Raw genomic sequence first — 17,162 nt, 5'->3', positions numbered from 1 at the left:
GACCCGTCAGTGAACAGTTGTTTTCACTGAGCAGAACTTGATGATATATGCACCTCAACCACCTTATTACATCCACTAATAAGTTCTGCATAAAAGCTGAAGTACTATCATCAAAGTAGCTCACATTCTAGGAGTGGTTAATGAAGGGAAAAATCAGCATGATGAGGAGGCTTGTATTCTCAGTAAGCCTGTAGAACAGTTTTGTTCTCTTCCATCTTCTCAAGATGACTTTCAAGTTGCAGCACATGGTTAAAAGGCCACGTTCAGCATCTAACAATAAAACATAAGCTCTTTGATGGCGGTGCACCGATTTCGGAGCAAGCTAATGAAGCTGTACGGATACCAGTGCTCCTCATTAACTGCTGAATTACTCTCTTGGAGCTCCCACCAATTAAAAGGCCTCAACACTCCCCCTTGTGGGCAAAATACGAAATATCACAAAAATACCTGAGCGGACTCCTGGCCCACTGAGATAAGCAGCTATTTATGCTTTGAGCAATTCTGATATACGGTGGAGTGCTTCCATGCCAGCAGATACAAATGTATGTATGCAGATGCTAAACGCTTCCTTGACGTGTGTTCCTACAACCACTCTGACCTACTTCTCAAGTAAAACCCTTCATTTATTTCCTAATGCATCGTATAGTTTTGGGTCTGTTTCGCTGAAAGTGAACAGTCATATTTCTGGTATTAAGTAACTGCAAGATGAGGCACCCCTAATAATAACAAAGTGGTCAGGATTAATTTTAAATACATATTTTTATATCAAGGCATAAGATTTATGACAACAACAGATCACCACAAGTTCTTTAGCATGTAGAAGATTCAGTAAATCTACCAGGAGACTGAGAAAATATTTCAGATAATACAAGTCGTTGGATGCTAGCATGTGTTCTCTTCTCCCACTGACTTCTATTTTTATTTGTTTTAGCTAAAAGCCTTTTAGGGTTCCTTAGGGTTTGGCTATGTGACAAAAGGAGCACTTGATAAATTGAAATGCTCATTGCCCTAAAATAACACTTGTTTTTCCTGAAAAAGTTCATTATGCGTGTGCCTTCAGTGAGGGGAGTACCTGGCACCTTTAGCAGAAATCTCTGCCCCAGTTTGCTCCAAGGGCTTAGCTTGACAGCTGGTTGCTACAGCATGATTTAGTCAATGCAAAACAGTTCTAGAGGGAAATGTAGCAAAGTGTTTTTTTGTTTTGTTTTAATAACGCCACTTTAACCTTTAAAAAGCCACATTCCTGAAATTCCTTACTTAGGATGCAGGGTCAAGTTTGTCTGCTAGATACTTGCAGTGTTATGCAGGGCAGGGGGATTGTGCTTCTAAAGAGGTTCTGGCTCTTAGGGCCTTTTCACCAAGTCCAGCATGTAACACCTACACTGCTAATGTGAGAAATTACACAGAACTGGGTTGACGGCAGTGCTTAGACATACAAAGCAAATGGGACACTTGCCAAGACATTAAGAGGCCACAGACTGGCAGCTGAGAGAACAGAGTGTGTATCAGCTCATACTTCCCAGATGCAGAAATACGGCTCGTAAAGATTTTATCACTGCCTTTAATCCTATGTGGCTTAGAGAAAAATAGGTAATAAAATTTATCATCTAGTGAAGGAGAAATTGCTTTATTGTGGTTCAATAAAAAAACTGTCATTTGAAAATGCCTCCTATATACTAAGTTTCTTTCAGTATTTCTAAAACTCTGCTTTTGTCTTTTTTTGTCTCTTATTTATTTCACTAAAAATGATAAAATGAAGACACTATTGGAAATCTCTCAGCTGTTGCTTTTAGATACTCTGACAATATAATTAAACATGATTTTGCAGAAGGTGACAATGCTTTTCATTACACTGGCCTCACTGTGGACCAACTCTAGCTTCCTACCAGTGCAGAAACCTGGGCCATATAATCCGTGTCTCACCTGTACTCAGTGGAGACTCCAGCCTGCTCCTGCGGTCCTTCTCTTGCAGGTCCTTGGAAATTCCTGCTTCACAGCAGACTCCAGGACACCTCCCAGAGCCGTTCCCAAACACCCTTGTTGGGTGCCAGAAGATGACACTGCTATAGCCCACCCCTCCAAGCCCACTGCTGAAGACCAGGTTTATGTGTATACTTCCACTCCTGCCCCAGCAGTTGCAGCTTCCCTGACTTCTCTAAATTGCTGGGAAATTGCTAATGGGTCCCTTTGAAGGGAAAGCTCCTGGACTAGGGGGCATTAGAGCCAGGGCTCCCCAAAGAGCAGCAGCAGTACCCACCGGAAACCGTGTACATCAAGAGAATCACAAATTGGGTATCGCAACCTTAGCCTCCTAACATTTTGCATTTAAATACTTTCATGGTCGTCCTGCAGTGTCAGTGCAAAAGACAGCTAAGGTTATTTGTTGGCGTCTCTGTTCTTTTCTTTTATAAAAGGACAATTCCCTAAACGAGCACTTTCACAAGTACTTGATCTTGCTAAGAGCTCTACACATACCAGAAGGCAATCTTTGCCCTGATTTGTTTGCATGTAGAAATTTCTCTCCCTATTTGAAGTGCAAGCTGTCCGTTACGGAAAATGTCTCGAAAACATGGAATGTGCAGACCTAGTTCTGAGACTTTGGCCTTTATATGTATGCAGTGTGGAAGGTTATCTCAGAGCACTTGTATAGGGACTTTAGAAAAATATGATCTTTGCTTATGATACTGCTAACCCCTGGGAAGAGGAGGGATTGTTCTCCCCCAAAGTGGTAGCACTTTGGTTTAGTTTTATCCAACTAAAAGTAGAGGAAGACAGTTTAGCTGATTTTCAAGGAGCAGGACAGCACCAGTGCCACAACCGACGTGACCTAGAGACTGAAAGATCCCCCGAAGAACTGGACGTCTGTGAGTGGTCCGGGGGCGCTCAGGGCCCGGTCCCAAATGGGTGCTTGCTCCCCGAGCTCACAAATACAGACAAAAAGCTTCACTCCTGAATACAAGCCACGGGTGCCTCCCCTTCTCGAGTTACCTTGCCTTTCTAGTTTTCAAAATGAAGCAAAGACATTCTTTCTCCTCCATCACTCAGAAATGACCGATGCCTTTCCGAAGATCCCCCTTCTGGCATAAACCCCAGAGGAGAAGGGTTCGGGAGGAGAAGAGGAAAAGCGCCAGCACAGAGGCTGGGGCACGCTGCCCGGCGGCGAGCTGGAGGCACGGCGCTGCACAAAAGCCTCCCGGGACCAAGCGGGGATGCCGCGAGGATGACTGCAGGGGGTCGGAGGGGGCAGAGCGCCCGGGCAAGGCCCGGCTGCAGGGCCGGGAGAAGCGGGCGCGGAGGCGGCCGGGCCGGGAGGGAGGGAGGCGGGGCGGGGGGGGGTGCTGGCGGAGGGCCAGAAGAGGGCGGCTGGCGGAGGGCCGGGGCGGCCCGGGAGCCGCGGGCAGGGTGCCGGGGCCGGCTGACGGGGCCGCCGCAGGGTGCCGCCGGCGGGTGCCGCCACATTCCGGGCAGGCGCACTGCGAGGAGCGGGGCGGCGGCGCTGCGCCTTCCGAGCCCATGGAGGCGGCCGGGCCGCAACCGGGCCCGAGCCCCAGCCCCGCGGCGGGGCCGCAGCCGGGAGCCGAGGAGATTGACATGTCCCTGGGTAGGTCCGGCGGGGCCGAGCCGAGGGGGGCCGGGGTCGCGCTTGGAGCTGGGTTGCGGGGATGGGGGGGGGTGTGTGTGGGGGAGCTGGGGACGGGCGCGGGGTGCTGCCGGCCCCCGGCTGCGCTGGGGGTGAAGCGGGCGGGGGAGGCGCAGCCGCAGCCGGGGGAGGGATTGGGGGGGCTCGAAGCCGTCGCGGTGCTTTTGTGGCGGCACCCCGAAACTTCAGGGGGGAGAGCGTCGAGCGGAGCGGGCCGGGAGAGGCTCACCTACGTGCCCCCGCGACTGAACTACGGAGATGAGACATAGCCTGGGGTGTGCAGGCTATTTATAGCGGCTTGCTCGTGATGCTCGCCATTCCTCTGGCAGCAGATATGGAAGCTGTGCATAAACAACTGCTCTTTTATTAACTCCGAAGACTGGGACTGCGGAGTTTGGGCTATAGGTCTTGGCGGATTATCCTGGTGACGTCTCCGCTGTGGAAGGAAAGTCCACCAGCACCTTTTAAGACGGGGTTAGCTTCCTGACAGAAGCCTTGTGTCATTTCCCAGTGATGAGCCACTTGTCAGGAATAGCAGAACATTTTCCACGGCCAGCTCAAACTGATCCCTTGGTACTGATGCACATGTATTTTAATGGTGGTATGAGGATTTACAGCAATAACTGGTTTGGTCCCTAACTTTTCATTTGTTTGTTGTTGTGTATTTTTTTTCCCTATGGTGTTGCTTGTGCTGCACCCCTTTTCTGTTTGCTGGTACGTGATACTCCCCTTTCTTCTGTTCTCCCTTAACACTTCCCGCACTCAGACCTGCTGCTTCCACCTGTAATGTTCAATCCAGAATACACTTTACTCAGAGGAGAAGAGAACCGCAAAACAAGAGTCCTGGTTGTGAACTGATACTTTTACCGCTGGGTGCTGTCACGTATGTTCGTTCTTATCTGAGTTAGCAGTCACAGGTAACGGCAGGAGTTATGCTAAGGCCACCCTTGTGGATCTAATTCTGTCTTGGGGGCACAGAAGTACCTTAAATGACCCTTCACTGTAGTATTGCTTTATGTTGCCCTGTTAACCCCATCATATCTATGGGAAAAGAATAAAAGGTAACAACTGATACGCAAACCACTGACAGACCAGGCAGCTGAGCATTCATCTCCTCTCCACTCCTAGTGAGGTTTTCCTTGCAGTGTGGAGAGCCCGCCCTGGGACGCCTGTGACGACCTCCCCGCAGAGCAGGCAGGGCTGCTGTCGATATGCTTCAAAGCAGTCTGTGCCCCAAATAACATGTATCCCAAAGGCACACTTAGCTGAGGACATTAGCGCACTCATACCAAGAGCATTGCATGGGCTCTCCCAACGTGCTCTCTTCCCGGCAGACTTGATAGAGAAATCACAAAAGCAGTCACGCAGGCTGTTCTTACATCTGCTCTTGTTCACTTTCTCCGGGCCTTGTATTAATTTGGACACAGGATTTTCTTGATAGAAAATGACAGGTGACAAGTGCTGGAGGTATGATTTGCTGTTTGTGATAATCACCCTTTGAAAGCTAATGGCACTTTGTGCTTCCACTCCAGTGATTCATTAAGGAGCTAGAGTAGTCTCTGCCTGGGAAAAGGCCTGATATGGACACTTCTTGCCTCACTAATTTGGCAAAAGTTAAAACATTCTGCTTGGAGTGTACTAGATGCAGTGTTATTACTTGCTAAATGTTTTCTGGAACGTTTGAGGTTAAAAGGAAATTGTTGGAAAATATCAGTGAGGAAGATGTCCTGTTGCCTTTGCCATTCCTCTTCATTAGAACAGCTTGAATTAAAAAGACCCCCTTGATTTCAAACCAACTCAGTGAGAACTGGGTTGTTTTGAGCTGTTTTGGGATGATTTCATGATAGAGCTTTGTGTCTAAAAGTAGTTTGTGCGTGGTCCAGCACTGTCTTTTAAGAGTTAAGAACACTTCTTCAGGATGATCATGAGCTTTCAAAACCCTGCAGAGGCATCAAGAATGCTCTGAATATTGTAGGTGGGATTGCACCTTCCTCTGTGTCCCTTGTGCTCTCTCTGTCAGGAAGTAAAGAGCACTTCTGTGCAGTTCAGGGGCTGTGCAGTGGTGGTGCCTGAGGAATTTAGCTACCTAGAACCAGCTGGATTGCTACCGAGTGGTTAAGCAGCAACACCTACTCTAGAGAGTCAGAAAATCAATAGTCAGGTCCTGAAGATGGCACTTAAAATACAAAGTACTACTTCTATTTGTTGTGCATGTAGCATTGATTTGTTTACTGTTTTGAGCCACAGAGGCTTATGGCTTCAAGCTTCATTTCGTACCACCAAGGGCTAGAAACTTGCCTTGTTTTTTTAAGGCAGTGAGGGAAGTCATGCACATAGCTGTGTTGACTTCAGAAGATGGGAAAGGAAAGGAAAGGAAAACATCATACAGCCGCCTGGTGTCCTCTGCCCGGGGCAGTTTCTGTGTCCCATGGGTGGCAGAGGGAGCCTTGGAGTGGCCGTCACGGCACAGATGCTTCTTCCAGTTCTCCTCACTTTGACCACCTCGACCACAGCCTCCCAAGTCAGACCTCCTCCGTAAATGTTCTCTGCCCAGCACTGAGTCTCAGTCAGTGCCCCTGCAAAAATGCCTTCCCTGATGTTTGTGCGAAGTGTCTGGGATTGGATCCCTCAGTGGGACGTGGGTCTGAAATCTCTGTCCTGCACATGGTAGATATGTGCCGGCTGGTAACACATTTTTACATAATTCACTGCACCTTAATCTCTAGCCTGCAGGAGCTGAGTAAATTGATCCTATGCTTCCTAGCTAAGCTTAAATCTTTCACTGTCTGCCACCACAGCTCACAGAACCGCAAGCCCTGTTTTTACTGTGGGCAATCACAAGTACCAACAGTGGAAATTGATGTTGGTAGAAATTGTAGCTTTTATGGGTTTCCCCTTTGCCATTTTGATCCAGATGACATCATAAAACGCCACAGGAAAGAACAAACAGATGCCAAAGCTGCAGGGGACAGGCGAAGGCAGCAGATCAAGAACAGGAACTCGGCGTACGGGTTCGGGCGGCCCCGTTTCCGTGCCTGGATGCAGAGGAACTTGCAAGGTACGTGAGCACCCTGGGCCAGCAAAGGCCAGCAAAGCTGCATTGCCTCCCTGGAAAACACGTTTCTGTGACAAAATACAGCTCCTAAATCCTTCTCCTATCGAATTCCTGAGTGCATATAATATGTACTTGGGCACTGAACAGCTTTTCTCTCGGCAACAATGGAATATCAGGGCCCTTTCAGAGGATAAATTCATCCATTTCTATCCCACCCTCTCATGAATTACTAATTCAAAGTGACTTAGTATCTATTCTCTATTCCCTTATGGCTTTGCATATTTTAATTATGCCTCTTCCTAATCCTCCTTTTCCCAGAACACACTTAAATTACCCCTTCAGTAACGGTCTTTGATAGCTCAGTTATTGGAGCTAATTTGTCACTTTTGCCAATCATGCTATTTTTATGATGAGTTTTTTTATAATACCGTGTGATCACACACTAATCTCTGTTCGGTTCCACTAGCTTTTATCTTCAAAACTAAAGCAATGTTAAATGCTGCAATGCTGCATGAAATGCCATCTTTATTTATCAAAAATTTGCTTTTTTTAATTACTGCTAAATCATTTCATTGAAGATTTTAGTGACATTTTGCAGCAATGTCTTTGCATTCATCCCCTTCAGTGCAAATGACACATTAGGACGGTAGGATCACTGGGAGCTGTCCTTGTCGTCTCAGATTTGCCTCCCACGCTTTCATTCTCACTCTCCACTACATATTGCCTTACTGAGAATTGTTCTGGTTCAAAATAGTGCTGATAATTTTCCTTGATTTTTCTGTCAAAAAAGAAACACAGTACTTGATATTCTTCCACACAGAGATTACTGCAAGCAGATCAAATGAATCAAACAATTACTTTTTTGTAGCTAAGCTTAGAAAAGAGAACTTTTCTATTCATTTGTAGAATGACTTTTGCTAGTCTTAGTATTTTACAGGTTTTACTGAGTCTGAATTCAGCCCTGCCAAGGGCAGGGATGCACCATGCTGTGTGAAGCTGATGTCAGTAGCAATTTTAGGAAGCTCAGCAGGGCCAGGAGTTAAGCCCATAATTCTTCAGGGGCTCATTCCACTTTAGTCCCTGCTGAAATGCAGCCCCTTGTGGGCTGAGATGTGATAACCGTTATCAAAATGATAATCAGTACAGCACAGCACTGTAATGACAGAGCATGGAGAAGGGTATTATGCTGATTGAAACAGCAAGAGAATTCATGCGAGCGAAGTGCTGTTATCTCTCCTGGAATTTGGCTTAAACCATCTCCTCCGTGGTGGGGGAATGATGATTTTTAGTGACAAGAAATTTGAATTTCAAATCTCCTCCAAAAAGAGTGTCTGAGACATCAGGGCCTTTCCCCAGACTGGGCTTGCTGGGCAGAGGTAGCTCTTGGCCAGTATGGGTGTGCTTAATGGCAGGCTTAGAGCGGGCACCCAGACAAAGGTGGGGGTCCTCCTCAGCTGCCGAAGCTGTGAGCTTTTATTCAAACTTTCTTTTATTAATAAATATCTGCCAGACTTTTTGGAGAGATGAAGCCTCCCGTGTGTCACATTTCAGCATACACGTGACAGACGGAGGCCCTGGTCCCCAGCTGGCGTACACGGGGTGCCCCTCGGAGCTGATGGCTCCGCAGTTAGTTATTTACATTGGCTGAGATGCGCCTGAGTGCACTGCTGAGCAGAGGCTCTCTAATAGGAACCGACTGACAGGAGCAGGATTTTCCAGTCGGGGTTGCCTTTTGCATCTATCCCTCCCTTTGCACCGGTGAAATACCCTGGAAAAAGCAGCTGAGCTCAGTCTCTCTTGCTGGAAAGAAGTTGCCCTCTCCAGCGTACAGGCAAGCTGCAATGCAAGGCTTGGTGGCCTGTGGGAGAGGGGTCTGGTTAACAAGAGAGAGAGAAGGGAAAGCACAGGGTAGCTGTCGAAGGAAACAAGAAAGGGCAAAAACAACTGTGGAGGCAGATGCGAGAGGGAACAAAGTGCTGGTAAATACAGCAAGACAACATCTGGTCAAAGAAGACACAGATTACCAAAATCTGGGTGTTTGTCGGAGAGAGTTTTGCACACCTGCATGTCTCCTGCAGCGAGGGCATCATTTGCAAGGACATAACTACTGGTCCCACAAAACTTGTCAACAGCATTGCATTTTGTGCACGTCACCAACCAGTACCTTCTGCCCTTGGGAGCCAAGCACCACGACTGCTGGTTGTGAGGTACCTGCCACAGGCATGCCCTGGTGCTTCTCATTGTTCAAAGCCAGAGCAGCTCAAATGATCGTCGGTTCCTTGCCTTGTAACCAGTGCCACCAGCCTGCGGATGAGCCCCTTGTTATGCCCTGGGGCTGGAGCCTTCATTAATCACCGTGGTGCCGTCCCCCTGACAGCAATGTCACCGCTTCCTCAGAGCGCTTCATTTCTAATTGCTCTAAGTCATTATAAATTGCTGTGATGTAGGAATCGATGATATGGAATCAATACACGTGTCTAACCACTCCCTGGTTTGTGTCACTGAGGTTCTCTTCTCTGGTGTGGGGTTTTAACCACGTGGTTAACTGCCTGCTGCAATTCACTGCTTTATGTCTGATTTATACACCCTGGTGAGGATGTACGCACATTTCACTGATAATAGCAGCTTGGAAAATGCCTGTTTAATTATGACTACAGAAGTTTATCATATGGGGTAATTAAGCTTTAATGCACTGTGCTGCTGTCTGACAGACTGAGTGCTTTCCTCTCACCCAACACTTCAGCACACTCAAAAATTACAAACAGGCTTAGGGGAAAAAGTTAAATGCAAGATGTGTGGTTTCAGTGTATGTGTTGTGCAGTAACATAAAGCAGCAGTAGAAGGTACCCCCTTCAATATATGCAGTAAGTAAGAATATATGGAGCTAAAATAAAATAAATAATTGTAGGCCAGTCTTCACTTACCAAGTGAGATAGTGTGGGCACTCAGCTCTATTCCAGGCTGCTGCAAGTTTGGCTTCCAGATGCCTGGGTCACTTGCGTATCTGTATCAAAAGGCTTTTCCATTTCACAGTTAATTCATAGTAGTGTGAGCTCTGACAACAGATTGACAGGTTTCCTGATGTGAGTGTTCCTGCCTTTATTAGGAACCAGAATTGTGGAAGGCTTTTCTCTTCTGTATTCTTTCAAATCAAATGATATGTTTGTCAGTCATATATATCATGAAAATGTCGGAGTGAGACATTGGTATGATAAATTATTTTATATTCTGCAAAATTAATTTACTTTTCTGGAATACATTTATGTGATTCTTGTCTCACTACTTATATAGCTACTCCTATATCAAGTTAACCTTGTAATACATTTGAAAAACTGTAATCCTAAATTGAGTTTTGAAGGTTGCTAAAACAACTGTTAATTTTCTTAGGACCTAACCGTTTTAGAAGAGGGTTTGGACAACAACAATACAATCGAAGACAATTCAGGAATACTGTGCCAGGTCCTCGGAGAAGAGCAGCTGCTGCATTAAATGGAGTGAGCCCTTTAAATCGCCAGGCATCAGCTCAAGAGGTAGGGGAGTAGAGAAGGTAGAGCTATTCCCGAATGTCATGTAGTAATCAGCTAGATTTTCTGATTATGGATCACCCAAGAACAATCTACATAAAAAATGCACAGGCACAGTCTTTTGTATGCCTATGCACAGCATTTGTATGCATAGGTGTGTACAGACATACGCATATAAAACAGCAATTTTCCTGTTGGCTTTATAAGCTTAAGACTTGGTGTATTTTTTACTGAATATGATCCCATGGGTTTAAAAAAAAAAGTGTATTTAAAAGATTTTAAAATATTTGTAAATATTTCCATAAAAACAAATTTTATGTCTTCTCGTCTTCCTGTCATTATTTAGAGATGACATGGAATTATCATTTAGATAGTAGGAGGATGAGAAGACATGGAATTTGTTCTTATGGAAATACTTTAAAACCTTTCTCAACCAGATCTTGCCACCTACAGCATTTTCCAAGGCCTAGTGAAGTCAAAGTACGGAATGTTTTTGACTTCAGGTGCCTTTGCTTCTGGGATGTACTTTGTACTAGCAAGTGTACAGGCTTCCCCAGGGACACTGATTACCAGTGCTATGACAACCACAGGTCAGATTGCCCACGTGCTTCAGTATAAAATGCATTTTTGTTGTTTGTAGCTTTCCTTCTCTCAAGTTTAAATATTTAAGTCTTGTTTCAGCTCAAAAACACTTTAAAAAAGAGCGAATTTTTTTTTTCAATTTTTCAGTTATTTTTAAGACTCAAGAGATGAGAAGGAAAATACGCATTCACCATTAAATTAATTCTTAGAGCTTTCTTCTGAGTATCACTAAAATTAAACTGTCATGGTGTAGAAGGTGGGAATTGAGCAAGTAGACAGTCCTTTGTCATAAGAGGTCATTTTTTCCTGCATTGGTAGAAATTCACTCAATTAGGAGGTCACATATGCTCGGTAAGCTTTCAAAAACAGCAATTTGGTGAACATGATGGCACTTTTAATGGCTTTGTCCTGGAAATGTAAGTTAGAGAACCCTAAACTAAGCATGCGTGTGCATAAAGTGTGGTTATTCTTGAAAATAACAACTGCAGTGACTCAGGTATATATTAAGTATGGCTGGATATTAACAGAAAGCAATAAGCAGTTGCTGGGAGGCATAATTCTGTGGTAGCTTTTTTGTGTGTGTGTAAATAAACCAAGTGAGAAGAATGTGGAAACATTTCAGTTATTGGGTAGTAACAGTGATGGTGGTGATCCCACAGAAATTACCTGAAAGGAGTACGTGGCCATTTGTATGAGTAATTGCAGGAGGACCTGCGCTGCTGTGTCTTCTGATGTGCTTCATGCTTCGGGGCTCAACTGGGCTATTTATGTGTCCAAAAAGAAAGAGTCAATGACTGAAAAGAAACCAGAGCAAGGCTATAACGCTTGACTTGTGTGAGATTTGCGCTCCACAGACTATTATTTTTCTTTTGGTATTTCTGTACCATTAGGATGAAGCATTCTCCCTAGTACTTGTAATTTAATGCCCAGAAATTGCGGCACGCATACCGATTGTTGACAACGGTGTGCAATAAATCCAAACACTGAGAGTACAGCAACGTGCTTGGTAGAAATATTCCTGCTATACAAGCCAAATGGAAGAGGCCAGGTTTCAATAGATTTGGTGAGGAAACAGTTTCCCATTAAGAAAACAACAAAGGCTCTGCTGAAAGACTGCAGAAGTCGCAAAGAAAAAGCTGTTGCGAATGGAAATATGTGAAAGCAGAACACACAGGGCAGGACTGAAACCCCCTCGACACAACCACCAGTGACACCAAATGTGTCGGTGAGTGGTGCAGGCACCTCAGTACTGTCAGTTCTCAAACCTGCGCTCACTAGACAGAGTCGAAGAAAATGCCAAATGAAGGCGCTCAGGTTTTCAGGCAGTGGCAGTCAGCGGGGGAAGACAATGGCACGCTGTCGCTCCTGGTCGCTGCCTCTTTGCCTGGCACAGCAGCAGTGCAGGTGCCAACCACTGAGCTCTTACTGCTCTTTCAGGGCAACAAGACCGAGGAAGGTTTCGCCAAAAGCAGCAGCAGTGGGCAGCTGGAGGCACAGCGACGGCCACCCCTGGGTCCCAAGCGATTCAGAGCAGCTGCTGCCAGCACCCATGCCCCAGGGAGAAGGTAAAAGCTTTGGTAATTTCTGTTTTTCAGCAGTTCCCTGTGGCTCCACTCTTGGTCTGCTGCAGCGTGTGTGTGTTCATGTGACATGAGAGAAGTACCTTGGGTGTGTTAGGAATGCACCTGGAAATGAAACAACCTTTTGTTAATAAGTCAGGTATGAGGTCTGTTGCGTTATTCTAGCAAGCGCAATGTGACCTTTCTATTTTTATTAAACTTTTAATATGTCACTCTGGGGAAAGCTTTCAAAGGGTGAAAATATCCTTTATTTTCACAAAAGCAGGAAGCATAGACTCCATTCTGAAGGGACAGGCAGGGAGTGAAGCTGTGGGAACAGATGCTGCACCCCAGGATCCGTGATGGGTCCAGGCTGCGGGGAGCTGGGCACAGCTCCAGTGTCTGTCTCATCGTGGTCCTCATGTCCTCCCTGCTCAAATGGAAGCTGGGTTTCAGTCCTGTCTTTCTTTGCTCTGAGTAGAACATGGACTGAATGGCCTCCAGGGGTCCCTTCTGACCAGATTTTTTTCTATGATTTTATTCCATCATTTTTCTTTTAATGAGAAGAGTTCAGAACAAACACAAGCTGCTGTTTCATTTGAGCAGAAAAACTTGTTTCACTGAAATTCTTTGCTGAAAAACCTTTGGGGCTGAACTTGGTAAAATATTCCTCAACTGCTTCTCATATTGCTTTTTAATATCAAACTCGGGTGAGTACTTCATCATTAAACTTTAGGAGAGACCTGCTATCATATTCACCTCTGCTCTTTTCTCTCCTTCCTTACCAGCAGGCCTTTCCTGCTGAACAGGGGACCAGGCTTCCAGCAGAAGCGGATGATGCAGCGGTTCTCCAGAGCCAACTTTCAGAGAGGGGTCAGTACAGATACATTTTTCGACAACCTGCAGATGGTGACCGTTCAGTTTTACCAGCCCTTGCCCAGTTGTGTCTTTCCTTCCAAAAGTAACTGGGAGAGATGGATGACTTTACAGAGAATATATGAGAATATATTCCTAGGACAGGGCTTTTTAATGCAGCTTAATATTCTGGTACCTGGAAAGTAAAACATGGACAGGTGATAAAAGTCTGCAGCTTGTACAGCAGCACAAGGAGAAGAAACTTCAGTGCCAGTTGCCTTGCCTGTGCCAGGAGGAAACCCAAGATGAGCAATTTTCTTGATGACACGCAAAGAAAGAACTATTCAAATATACCAAATGAAATACCAGAAAAGGAATCATTGTTTTTGAGATATAGTTAAGTGATTTTTAAAATTTATTTCATTGCAGATAGATGCTAATGCAGAAGGGAAACCACCAAGGATGCGAAGGTAATTGGCGAAAAAGCCACACTGCAAACGTGATGTGCTCTTTCATGCTTGAATCAGAGCTATAGCTGTCTCACCGTCTTGGCAGGTGGCAAGTGAAACCCAGCCCTGGAGCAGTTCTTACGGTTTCTGTGGCTAATCCCCAGGCAAGCCAGGCCAATGTGTAAGTAAATGAGGTGATTTGTTAGGATGGAAGCCCTACAAAAGCCATTGCAAATCCCTTTAGCATTATTGCAGCTTCACTTCTTTTATAACGAGGGCTGAGTGGATGGTTCAGCCCCCAAATGGTTAGCCAATGCTGCCTCATTCTGTTCCTGGCATATCCGAAGGGAAATGGTAATTATACATGGTTGGGTTGTTATCCAGAGCAAGGGGGAGTGAGAGCAGGGGCAGTACATGGGTGGTCACAGGCAGGTTCTGCTGCCATGGCTGGTGGCAGTGCATGCCCTGAAGGGACAGCTTGTGGTGGCTTTACAGGAGGAGCAGCACTGACCTGCTCACGGGCAGCGTGGCTGGAGGAGCTCAGCATCAGCTCCACGCTGGGTCCAGGGCATGTGCAGGATCTGGCATCCAAGCAGGGGTGGGAAGCAAGGTGGGTGAGGGCACTCAGCCCAGAGAGCAGCCCCCGATAGCTGTGATATGACACAGCCACAGTGCTGGAGCACAGCCTGCAGAGCAGCTGAGCACCCCTTAAACTCACCCAGACCGCAGTGATTAATGCTGTGGGAAGCACGGGGTGCACAGGGGGTTCCCTTACTCCTTGCCAGTTTGCAGATGATAGGAAGTGAGCTGCCTTAGCTGCCTGGCTGACCGCAGACCTGTGCTTTCCCCAGGCCTGGATCCAAGCGCCCGTTCCTGCGAAGCCAGAGGCCCCCGCCACGGGCAGCCAAGCCCCAGCCCAAGGGGGTGACGCTGAGGTTCAACTTCCGTGCGATGGCAAACCAGGTAGAGGAGCGTCGAAGGGACAGGCGGCACCTTGCACCCTGCTGCAGCCCTGCCGCTAAGCTGTTAACGTCACGCTCAGGTTTTCAGGGCCGCCAGTTGCATTTATCTAGCACAACCTGGGATGAAAGTCCTGCAGCCGTATTGGCTAGGTTGCTTGCCAAAATTACGGCATCAGAGAAGACTGTTCAGCAGCTACAGACTCAGCCCAGTTTTTCCCACTATGTTGGTCCATCTTGCCCTGTCCTTGTGCTTGCTCAGAGCAGAGGGATGCTCCCTGTGAGTGGGCCTGGCTGGGGGCAGGCATTTCACTGTCTGTGCTCCCCCCTCCTTGGAGACATGCAGCACCTCCTTTGGGCTTTGCTCTCTTTTTGCTTTGGAGACCACCTTGGTGCCACGTTTTACACTGACATATGCTCCAAAAGCCCTGGGGTGGGTCAGAAATCCTGCTCCACCGTCCTTCGTTGCCAGCACTTCTTGTCTGGATGGGGTTTTTTTGTTGTTTTTTTTTTTTTTTTTTCCTTATGCCTTGTGTTCAAATGCCATCTGCTTGCTCCTGTTCTTGCCGAGGATGCCCGGTGTCTTGGGGCTGGGCACTGCTTGGAGGATTTCCAGCTGCACACAGTCTGTCGAGCTCCTTGTCTTCGTGTGATGAGTGGTTTAATTGACTAACTGGCTGTGAAGCACCGTCCTGACTGATGGGCTCTAATCAATACCCTGCTACAGGTCCGGCTGTGCTTTGCAATGAGACGCGGGACTGACTCGCTCTCCCTTTCCCCTGCAGACCAGCCTGACGCTGGATGAGAGGTTCTCTGGTCTGAGGAATAAGAGGCGCTTTACAGCAGCCCGGAGCGCCGGCCGGACGGTCACCATGCCCTAGCAGTACATGCTCGTCACAGGGACTGCAGGCAGCAGTCCAGGCCCTGTAACGGGCAGCTCAATAAAACTCGATAGATTTCCTCTGAGATAGCTAATTTGGCAACCTGCCGTTTCCTTCCTTACACACAGAATGAGCGAGTGATTGAGGGCAGGGACGTGGCAGCACAAGAGTCAGGGCCACAGCGCAGGGCAGGCAGGAGAGGAGCAGAGGCGGTGGAAGGGGATGAGTGGAGATGGACTTGCTGTGCCAGGGAGAGCCACGGTGCTGGGGCCAGCCCCGCACACCTGCCAGGCCACCCCCTGCTGCCCGGGGGTGACCGCTGTGAGAGGGAAGGGGACTAACTCCAGGCCGTGCCTGTGGAGCTTCCCTTGCCTTGTCCCAGAGTTGGGACAGCGTTGAGGCCACTGCACCACCCACCTGGGAGGCAGAGCGTGTGGGGGACGAGCAAGGAACGTGCCCCAGCAGCAGCACCACCAGGGATGCTCCAGCGTTCCCCGGCATCCACCTAAATGCCTGATTTGCAGCATGCACCCAGGACTCCTACCCAAAAGTTTGCAGTGTAAGACCCCCACATCCTCTAAGCGTCTCACCCTGCCCTGTTAGACAGCCCTGGGACCTTGTGTTTTGTTTGGTTTGCCATGCTGTTCTGACTGCTGCTGCCAGCTGTGCTGCCGGAGCAGCTTTCCTCAGCACAGAGCACAGATGGGCTGCCCCAGCCCAAATCTGTTCTTCAGTGCTGTGTAGTTCTGCATTAGGGATTTCATAGGTACAGCTCCACTCGTGCTCGAAGTATCAGCATAATCAAACTTGCAGTTGCAGGAAGAAGGCCAGGCTATACAGCAGTTCGATAAATGTTGGGTGAGAAGTTAACAAGCTGGATCTAGACATTTGTTATTGAAGCTCTGCACCAACTGTGAGTCACTGATCCATTCTCCACCCACTGCTGCAAGCCAGCACTGAGCACACTGGACACAGCCTGTTACTGGGCCCTAAGCTATAGTTATTGAAGTAAATATTTGATAGACTGCTTTACATTTTACACCGAGCGTCTTTAACAAGAGACTGGACTTGAAGTTGGTTTTATAGGTATGTGTGAAATGTTACTAGCTGACTAAGCAGTGATGTATGAGTCCAGTGCACCGAATAAAAAACTAACTCGTCAAATGTCACCTTCAGTTATTTACCTTCTTTCAGCAGGCCTCCGGCACATGCTCAGCCTCTCAGCATGGTGCTGAGTGCCCAGGGGGCTTCTCCCCTTCGCCCCCCATTGCCTCCCTGCCTACTCCACACATGGAAACGAGCACTCGGCCATCCCTGTGGCAGCATCACTGCTGCAATCAAGCTCCTGCAGCCATTTCCATGGGTCAGCTGGCTCCAAAGCGCAGCTGAAGCAGCGGGAGGTTTTAAATAGGTTCCTTGTAAAATCTTGGTTGTTATCACTTCCACTTTTAATGTTATCAGCGAAACTGTCGGAGCAGACCTGGCTTTGAGTATATCCAAAGCGAAATGCAACCTGATTTCCAGTCTAATGAACTGAGGAGACCTCATATCTTCATGCAAATAATCTGGAAGTCACTGAACATGAACAGGAAATACTGTCACAAATGGCAATAGCCCTGATTGCAGTTGCACTTTCACAATAAATACTGGCAAAAGAT

The 17,162-nt window shown here is 47.2% G+C and overlaps 1 protein-coding gene across 4 annotated transcripts; it reads left to right on the top strand.

The window, feature by feature from the left end:
• The first annotated feature begins 3,039 nt into the window (after positions 1-3,039).
• Positions 3,040-16,668, top strand: LOC308177071 (UAP56-interacting factor-like). 4 transcript variants are annotated; one of them, XM_080553736.1, is made up of 9 exons: positions 3,040-3,601; positions 6,555-6,698; positions 10,083-10,225; positions 12,239-12,366; positions 13,152-13,233; positions 13,645-13,685; positions 13,771-13,845; positions 14,516-14,627; positions 15,409-16,668. In XM_080553736.1, exons 1-9 carry the CDS (start codon positions 3,055-3,057, stop codon positions 15,502-15,504), a joined length of 1,368 nt encoding a protein of 455 aa, XP_080409862.1. In that variant the 5' UTR covers positions 3,040-3,054; the 3' UTR covers positions 15,505-16,668. The 4 variants fall into 4 exon arrangements, with proteins under 4 accessions (XP_080409862.1, XP_080409861.1, XP_080409860.1 ...); XM_080553735.1 differs by having other exon boundaries at positions 13,149-13,233; XM_080553734.1 differs by having other exon boundaries at positions 14,516-16,668.
• Positions 16,669-17,162: the final 494 nt, after the last annotated feature.

This window comes from Anser brachyrhynchus, assembly GCF_964034855.1.
Source record: "Anser brachyrhynchus genome assembly, chromosome: 13".
In the NCBI taxonomy this organism is placed as follows: Eukaryota; Metazoa; Chordata; class Aves; order Anseriformes; family Anatidae; genus Anser; species Anser brachyrhynchus.
The sequence above is the reverse complement of the archived record's forward strand: the minus strand, read 5'-3'. Positions and strand labels throughout refer to the sequence as shown.